Source organism: Boleophthalmus pectinirostris, unplaced genomic scaffold, assembly GCF_026225935.1.
Source record: "Boleophthalmus pectinirostris isolate CB_2022bp ecotype Guang Dong unplaced genomic scaffold, ASM2622593v1 HiC_scaffold_2325, whole genome shotgun sequence".
Lineage (NCBI taxonomy): Eukaryota > Metazoa > Chordata > Actinopteri > Gobiiformes > Gobiidae > Boleophthalmus > Boleophthalmus pectinirostris.
Window position 1 is genome coordinate 1 of NW_026571210.1, and position 9,624 is coordinate 9,624.

Below are 9,624 nucleotides of genomic sequence, written 5' to 3' on the forward strand. Positions count from 1 at the left end.
AAGTGTAGTTGTACATATGCATTGTTCCTCTGTAAATCTCATAATGAACCTGGAGGTTTGACTTGCGCCATTTCCACTCAGCCTTCCAGCACTCCCTTTTCTGTGCCCTGACTGAGTCATCATTCCTCCACGGAGCTTTTTGCCTATCTTTAACCACTTTAACCTTTATCGGAGCGATGGCATCCAGAACATTCAAAACACTCAAAGTCACAGAGTTCAACACACATCATCAACATTAGAACATGAGGCAATTTCAAAATGTATCATTTCCATGAACAGTGCACCTGTGTTATCATTTATGTGTCTCCTTCGAACAACTGTAGGAGCAGCCGGTGGTTTGGGAATAACAGACAGGTCAAAGAAGACACAGAAATGATCAGACAGAGCAACATCAACCACACTGACATTTGAAATATTTACACCCTTTGTAATGAGCAGGTCCAGAGTGTGCCCTCTGTTGTGAGTGGGCTCACTGACATGCTGAGTCAGACCAATAGTTTCAAGGACAACACTAAGCTCTTTGGCATTTTTGTCACACACATTATCCACATGTACATTAAAATCACCTGTAATGACTAAACCATCAAAGTCTGTGCATACAACCGAAAGCATCTCAGTAAAATCATCAATAAAACTTTGACAGTGCTGAGGAGGTTTGTATATGACTATGTAGAGTATGGACGGTGATTGTTTTAGCTCCATTTTGAAGGAAACATACTCAAATGATGAAAACACCCCAAATGACAACCTGTGTGTAACCAAATGATCTCTAAAAAAATGCACACACTCCTCCACCCTTTTTATTTGCTCGTGTTTCAGATTCAAATTTGAAGTTGGGAGGGGTTGATTCCACTAGCACTGCATGACCTGTGTTTTTGTCAAGCCATGTTTCAGTTAAAAACATAAAGTCAAGATTAAAAGAAGAAATAAAATCATGAATTAGAAATGATGATTTGTTACATAAAGATCTGACATTGAGCACAGCAAGTTTCTGATTAGTTTCAGTAGGACTGGATGTTATCTTCTTACAGGGAACGTGAACTAAATTTCTCTGATTAGACAGTCTAACTGTCCTTCTTTTAATCTGTCTACGTGTTGTAACTGGAGCTATAGCTCCATCGCAGGGCCCCAGCCTGATATTACCTTTATCATGACTGTATGTCCTGGGACAGCAGAGGCCCTGTGCGTCCTAGCTCTTGGTGATAACAGCTCTGGGGAAAGGCGGGGGAGGGCGAGCAGGGGAGAGTTTGGGTAAGTGACCAGGTGAGGGACCAGGTGAGGGCCGAGGAGGTGGAATACGGGGAGGTTTGGGTGAGGGGCCTGGTAAGGACCGAGGAGGTGGAGTAGGGGGAGGTTTGGGTGAAAAATTAGAGGGGAGAGCTGAGAGAGTCTCTGGTGGTGAAACAGGCACAGTTTTGTATGGGGGAGAGTTCAACATAACCCTTGACCGTGCTATGTTAGGTGTGAGAGGAACCATCTTGATTCCCGATCTGATGAGGCTTTCTAGATGGTTGGGCAGTGCCATGGGTGAAGGTGGGGAGGAGAAGGAGAGTGAAGAGTCCGTTGATGGAGTAGATGTAGCAAGGGGGACTCCAGGCTGGTCTGTGGGCAGCGGAGGTGATGGGTGTGCTGGTGGCGCTGGGGGAGGTGGTGGTGGTGTTGCTGACTCATTCTCTGGGGGAGGTGGTGCTGCTGACTTGTTCTCTGGGGGAGGGGGAGGTGGTTCTGCTGACTTGTTCTCTGGGGGAGGGGGAGGTGATGATGCTGCTGAGTTGTTGTCTGGGGGAGGGGAAGTGGTTGTGGTTGTGGCAGCGGTGGTGCTGTCAATGGTGCTGACTTGTTGGCTGGTTCTCTGTTAGGTGCAGCAGGGATGCTTCTCCCATTTCTCTTTTCTCTCACTGGATGCACAGGACCCTGTCCAGGCCGGTGCCTCAGAGCGTGGAGGAGGTTTTCCGTCAACACTCTCACTCCACCTCTGCTTAGGTGTGGGCCATTTCCCTCGAACAGGTCCTTCCGTTTCCAAAAAAAGATCAAAGTTCTCAATGTAGTGCAATCCTCTGGCCGCGCACACATTCAGCAGCCACGTGTTCAGCTGAAACAGTCGGGTAAATTTGTTCCTGTTCCTTAGGTCTATGTTGGGAAGAGGTCCACTGATAAATGTCTTAACCTCCACTTTATTAAGCTCCTCGAATAATTTTGTGAAATCCCTTTTCAAGACTTCACTCTGTTCCATTCTGATGTCCACTGCACCCACATGCACAATCAGCTGTTTAACCCCTTGGTGTTTTGACAAAACTTTTGGCAGGAGTTTTGTTATCTCAGAAACAGTGTAGGTCGGGTAGCAGCATGTTACGATTCTTCTGTGACTCACACCACTGATAGCCCCGTCTCCTAGCAGCAACGTATCTCTGACCTTGACGTTTGGCACAGATTCCCGGTATGCCTGCACTCTTTTTTGCCAACTTTATTGTTCTTGTTTTGTGATGACAGTACATTATCCGTTTGTACGTTAACATCAGTCTGTGACAGTGGTGAAAATCTGTTTGTTAGCTTTATTGTGGGTGATATAATGATATTAGCATTGTCTTTTATCACTCGCTGCGCTGGCTTAGCATTTTGGTCTGTACCAAGTTTTGGAAAAGACACAGTATCACTCAGGTTTAAGTTGAAAGAATTTCCACCCTCTTCTCTAGAAGTAACTGTAGGTTGCTCACCACTGGAAGTCACTGGTAGCGTCTGATGAAGTCCTTTTTCAGTTTCTAAAGCAAATATCCGTGCTTGTAGCTCATAAATTTCTTGTTGATAGTTCCGACAGCGCTCACAGATAGAATTCCCTTGGTTTCTTCTCCCCGACATGTTGCTGGCTGGCTCATCAGATGATTTTGTTAAAAAATGTAAAAAATGTTTAAAAGTATTAATTTACTTAAAAGGAAATCAAAAATAGCCGTTGTTGGAGGAGGTAAACTGATTAAAAAGCAAAAACAGCAGGAGCAAGCAAGGATAGCGTCCGCACTCTTCAGAAGCAGCAGAAGGTGAAAAGTAAATCCAGATGTGCAGATATTGCCTAGTTAAGGTGAAATCTATGTGATCTACTGTATACTCGATAGTATAGAGTCTATACTATACTGCTAAACCAGGTAAGGGTCTCTCATGCTTAATCAGCTTAGTTAAGATAAATCATTGTCTATTTTATTTAATGCCAAAACTCCAAAAGCAGACACGGTGCCATTCATTACTGCTAATTCACCTCTGCTAATATGGCGTCCCTACCAGTTTTAGTTATGTGGATGCAGGAGATCTATATACCATTTTAAATCTTACATATTATTATTGCCCAAGTATCCACTGCTCAGACGTCTTTATTACTCAGCAGCACAATGGATGCAATAAAAGCCCATAAATGTAAGTAATCATTAAAGTATATAGTTTACCAAAGCAGGAATCTCCTTGTTCTAATAAGGTTAAAGTTTAAAAGCAGTCACCAGATCACATTATTGCAATGGAAAGTCCCACTAAAACCCCATTCAAATAATAAACAAGTGAATGCACATAAATGGGAATTTCCTGTTGTTGTAATAGTAAGGCACAAGTATAAATGGAGTCAGCATTTCACAGATGAGAGAATTTAGAGCACAGACATGATGGAGACTGTAGTCCTGTTGTTGCTGATCAGTTGTGCAGTGAGTGGGGCCCAGGACAATCCGAATGGGGCCAAACCTGCTCAGTGCTGTGATGGCTCCATGTTTATGACTGTGGGAGCTCTGACAGAGAAAGTGGCAAATCTCATGGACAAAATGACACAAGTGGAAACTAAACTGGACAACACTGAGAGAGAGCTCACTGAACTGAAGAGCATCACTCACGGTAAGTATTGTATTACAACTCATTTCTACTGGCAGAATGTTCAGCAATTTTCATGGTGACACAATGCACCTTCATAATTGAATAGTTTAGTTTCATGTTTTTAAGACATGAAATTAAACTAAAACTTTTTGTGTGTAATGCAGCTTGCCCATTTATGAATTGTGTTATTTCAGGTACTCCTAAAATTGCCTTTTCTGCATCTCTCTATGAAACTGGCTCTGGAGACACGGGGCCATTCAACACCCAAACTCCTCTGAAGTACAAGAAAATCTACGCCAACTTTGGCAACAACTACAATCCTGCTACAGGTAAAGAACTGTGATTGGCTCAGTTTCAACTTCATATAGTCACCTGCCGTCATACAGTATAACATTATCATTACCTCTGCCAAGGAGGTTATGTTTTTGCCAGCGTTTGTCTGTTTGTTTGTTTGTCTGTTAGCAACATAACTCAAAAAGTTATGGACCGATTTTGATGAAATTTTCAGGATTTGTTGGAAATGTGAAAAGGAATTTTTCATTTTGGGGGTGATCGGGAAGAAATCCTGGATTCTGGATCACTTTGAAATTTTAGTTAACATTGTGGTAAATGGGGCCAAAAATTTTGTTTCTCAATATCTCGGTTAATTATTGACCAAACCCCATGAAATCTGACTCAGGGATGGACAATGGGATCCTCTTTCATATTCCAAAGGCTGATCCGGATCTGATCCAGAAGACTGATTTTATCGCAATTTATATAAAAAATGGGGGTAGTCCTTGGCGGAGGTCTGCACTCTCTGAGTGCTTTTCTAGTTTGTTGTTGTTTCTTTTATGAAGTCATTTTAGATGAATGTTGTGATTTAACATGTCCAAATTATAACATAATGATAAATGGGTGTCATAGATTATACATAAGAACAATAGATCTAAATTGTAAGCATTGATTACATCTTTATTCACAGGCATCTTCACAGCAACAGTGAAGGGGGTCTACTTCTTCCGTTTCACAATGTTCAACAACCTCAATTCAACTCCAAACTCCGTCCTGGTCCTGAGGAAGAATGGTGAACAGATAGTCACTCTGCATGACGTTTCAGGGACTGACGCCAATGACACGGGCAGTAATGCAGCAGTGCTCCCCCTAGAGGCCGGAGATACTGTGTACGTGGAACTTCAAGCCAACAGACAAGTGTATGATGACACTGCTCACTACAACACCTTCACTGGGTTTCTGCTGTTCACTATTTAGCTTTGTGTGATGTTAACTGAAAGCACTGCTCTGTTAGAAGCTCTATTACTCGAATTAGACTTAAATTGAGCTTTATTTTTACACAGTCTGTCCAGAAAGAGCTGCATGGGAATCCAGAAGGATATCTCTCTGTATTTGTTATACAGCTCCATATCCTCAATGAATCTGGATTTTTCCAGGCAACAGAAAGAGCTGATTTGGTTGGAAGTACAACAGGTGAGATGATTTGTACTCTTAAAGGTGCATTGTGTAACTTTTCTCCATGGAGACATGATTGCGTCATCTGGAATGTTTCACAGTATGATATTAAACCTTTCTATCTACATGAAGACCAAACCAGACCACGTTACAGGTCAGATCTGTGGAGAAGCAAACCTCCTTACAGTCAGAATGCCTGTTTTTTCTAGGTATTTTTGAGCTATAAAACCACCTGTAATTGAATAAATGTAAGGTAAAGCTGTCATACTGTGGAACATTTCAGGCAGAGCAATGACATATCCATATAAACAAGCAGGTGACAGACCTCCAAACTAAAAGTTACATAGTGCACCTTCAAACAAGTCTTTCACACATAAAATTACAGTCACAAGTCAGCCAACAGTTTTTCAGTTAGTCACTCTCATTTTAGTTGAAAATCCAACATCTAAACAAGGCCATGGAGAAAGAGGTATGACATTTATAGTTTCTTGTAGTGAGGAAAGTGGCTTTTGTAGGTAGAGTAATATATCGTCAGCATAGAGGATGATTTTACACTTGTTTGTTTACCTGTAATAGAGTGATCCTGACAGATAGCTGCAGCCAGGGGTTCAGTGCAGATAGTAAAGAGAAATGGGGAAAGTGGACATCCTTGTCTAGTTTTATTTGAATGATTTAACCATTGTCATAACAATTGAAAAACTGTATGTTTGTGAATTGTTGTTTAGTGTTAGTCTATTAATTAAGAGGTTTGAAGAGAAATGATGCAAAAGCGTTTTGCTCAACTCTGTTAGTTTGCATAACTGACTGCTTAGAAATGTCAGTGGTGGAAAAATAAATCACAAACTAAAAATAAATAAACCAATGTTCTTCAGGTGTTCATTACACTGACATGAATTAGCCTGCTGAGTATGTAACATCTGTACATAAGTTAGAGCACATTGTGTTTTGCTATTTTATCAAGATCATATCAAACTGTCAAAATATCAGTAAACATTACAGGTGCAGAACATCTCAGACATCTCCAGGGATCTCTTTTGATGATATAAGAAGGTGAAAAGTAAATCCAGATGTGCAGATATTGCCTAGTTAAGGTGAAATCTATGTGATCTACTGTATACTCGATAGTATAGAGTCTATACTATACTGCTAAACCAGGTAAGGGTCTCTCATGCTTAATCAGCTTAGTTAAGATAAATCATTGTCTATTTTATTTAATGCCAAAACTCCAAAAGCAGACACGGTGGTGCCATTCATTACTGCTAATTCACCTCTGCTAATATATGGCGTCCCTACCAGTTTTAGTTATGTGGATGCAGGAGATCTATATACCATTTTAAATCTTACATATTATTATTGCCCAAGTATCCACTGCTCAGACGTCTTTATTACTCAGCAGCACAATGGATGCAATAAAAGCCCATAAATGTAAGTAATCATTAAAGTATATAGTTTACCAAAGCAGGAATCTCCTTGTTCTAATAAGGTTCAAGTTTAAAAGCAGTCACCAGATCACATTATTGCAAAATATAATGGAAAGTCCCACTAAAACCCCATTCAAATAATAAACAAGTGAATGCACATAGTTTACCTAAGTGGGAATTTCCTGTTGTTGTGTAATGTTGCGACCGAGAACCCTTATTTACTCACAGAATCCGTTCTGGCATAAAAAAGGACAAGGGCAATGTGGTATAGAAAGTTACACATCTTTATTTAATCTTCTAAACATTTAAAAGAAACATTTCATTTTCCTGGTTCCCTTCTTGATACACCCCTCAAATATCATAAATGTAGGACTCAACAACACCCCCAAACTAAAACACAACAAATCAAATTAATAAGCCAAACCAAACGTTAATACCAAAAAAAAAAAAACACTAGTTGAACCCTACATTTACAATAAGTTAAAGTGCGGGTGCGCTGTAAACCTGAATTATGTAATATTATTTAAAGTGCGTATGCCAAGGTATCTGAGGTAGACTTTGTTACAATAAAGGGCATAAAATTAAAGCTGGTGAAAGTGCTCGTGCTAAGGAGGCCTATTTGGGCGAAAGTGACTTGTGCCAACCCTGAGACCTGACCTTGCATTGCACTGACTGACCCCTGACCAAATATTGCACTTCCCTCCAAGACCTCGGCTACTGTTAATCAATATTCAACTAAAACCAACACTAAGATAAAGAATAAAAAGCAAGAATAATGCAGCAGTGGCAATCTGTAGCAATCGCAAATTTAGAAGGGGGAGGGGGGCACTCTACATGGGGCTCCGAGCGCGCTACGAGCGGCCGCCGGCACCACCGCCTACTCCAGACAACACGCGCTGCCTCCAAAAGCCACCGAAAGCCCCGACTGCCACACCACAGCGTGCGCAGCCTTTTCTAATCGCGCAATCAGTGACGCCAGGAGCCACGCGCAGCGACGCACAGGTGGACGCACTCACAGACGCAACACAGCAGGACAACATAGTCTAATCACCCGGTTACAGTTGTAATAGGCACAAGTATAAATGGAGTCAGCATTTCACAGATGAGAGAATTTAGAGCACAGACATGATGGAGACTGTAGTCCTGTTGTTGCTGATCAGTTGTGCAGTGAGTGGGGCCCAGGACAATCCGAATGGGGCCAAACCTGTTCAGTGCTGTGATGGTTCCATGTTTATGACTGTGGGAGCTCTGACAGAGAAAGTGGCAAATCTCATGGACAAAATGACACAAGTGGAAACTAAACTGGACAACACTGAGAGAGAGCTCACTGAACTGAAGAGCATCACTCACGGTAAGTATTGTATTACAACTCATTTCTACTGGCAGAATGTTCAGCAATTTTCATGGTGATACAATGCACCTTCATAATTGAATAGTTTAGTTTCATGTTTTTAAGACATGAAATTAAACTAAAACTTTTTGTGTGTAATGCAGCTTGCCCATTTATGAATTGTGTTATTTCAGGTACTCCTAAAATTGCCTTTTCTGCATCTCTCTATGAAACTGGCTCTGGAGACACGGGGCCATTCAACACCCAAACTCCTCTGAAGTACAAGAAAATCTACGCCAACTTTGGCAACAACTACAATCCTGCTACAGGTAAAGAACTGTGATTGGCTCAGTTTCAACTTCATATAGTCACCTGCCGTCATACAGTATAACATTATCATTACCTCTGCCAAGGAGGTTATGTTTTTGCCGGCGTTTGTTTGTTTGTTTGTTTGTTTGTCTGTTAGCAACATAACTCAAAAAGTTATGGACCGATTTTGATGAAATTTTCAGGATTTGTTGGAAATGTGAAAAGGAAGAACTGTTTTCATTTTGGGGGTGATCGGGAAGAAATCCTGGATTCTGGATCACTTTGAAATTTTAGTTAACATTGTGGTAAATGGGGCCAAAAATTTAGTTTTCTCAATATCTCGGTTAATTATTGACCAAACCCCATGAAATCTGACTCAGGGATGGACAATGGGATCCTCTTTCATATTCCAAAGGCTGATCCGGATCTGATCCAGAAGACTGATTTTATCGCAATTTATATAAAAAATGGGGGTAGTCCTTGGCGGAGGTCTGCGCTCTCTGAGTGCTTTTCTAGTTTGTTGTTGTTTCTTTTATGAAGTCATTTTAGATGAATGTTGTGATTTAACATGTCCAAATTATAACATAATGATAAATGGGTGTCATAGATTATACATAAGAACAATAGGTCTAAATTGTAAGCATTGATTACATCTTTATTCACAGGCATCTTCACAGCAACAGTGAAGGGGGTCTACTTCTTCCGCTTCACAATGTTCAACAACCTCAATTCAACTCCAAACTCCGTCCTGGTCCTGAGGAAGAATGGTGAACAGATAGTCTCTCTGTGGGACATTTCAGGGACTGACGCCAATGACACGGGCAGTAATGCAGCAGTGCTCCCCCTAGAGGCCGGAGATACTGTGTACGTGGAACTTCAAGCCAACAGACAAGTGTATGATGACACTGCTCACTACAACACCTTCACTGGGTTTCTGCTGTTCACTATTTAGCTTTACTTAGCATTTGTTTATTATCTGCAATTAAGCAGCTGACTACAGTACATAACAGAACTAAACCTACTAATATTTGTTGCTGCTGGCTTTTGATACTTTGCAACCTTCCCTGGGGTGTGATGCTAACTGAAAGCACTGCTCCGTTAGAAGCTCTGTTACACGAATTAGACTTCATCTGATTTTTATTATAACACAATAAAGTATGTCCAAAGAAAGCTCATTTGTTTAGAACTACAACAGCTGAGATGATTTGTGCTCTTAAAGGTGCATTGTGTAACTTTTCTGATGGAGGGTCCACTACACGCTTTTCCCCATGG

At 41.1% G+C, this 9,624-nt stretch overlaps 2 protein-coding genes across 2 annotated transcripts; both read left to right on the plus strand.

The window, feature by feature from the left end:
• The first annotated feature begins 3,608 nt into the window (after positions 1–3,608).
• Positions 3,609–6,182, plus strand: LOC110159494 (complement C1q-like protein 2). Its single transcript, XM_055159682.1, has 3 exons — positions 3,609–3,864; positions 4,038–4,172; positions 4,808–6,182. Exons 1-3 carry the CDS (start codon positions 3,639–3,641, stop codon positions 5,092–5,094), a joined length of 648 nt encoding a protein of 215 aa, XP_055015657.1. The 5' UTR covers positions 3,609–3,638; the 3' UTR covers positions 5,095–6,182.
• A 1,629-nt stretch (positions 6,183–7,811) lies between these two features.
• Positions 7,812–9,366, plus strand: LOC129410808 (complement C1q-like protein 2). Its single transcript, XM_055159683.1, has 3 exons — positions 7,812–8,064; positions 8,238–8,372; positions 9,018–9,366. Exons 1-3 carry the CDS (start codon positions 7,839–7,841, stop codon positions 9,302–9,304), a joined length of 648 nt encoding a protein of 215 aa, XP_055015658.1. The 5' UTR covers positions 7,812–7,838; the 3' UTR covers positions 9,305–9,366.
• Positions 9,367–9,624: the final 258 nt, after the last annotated feature.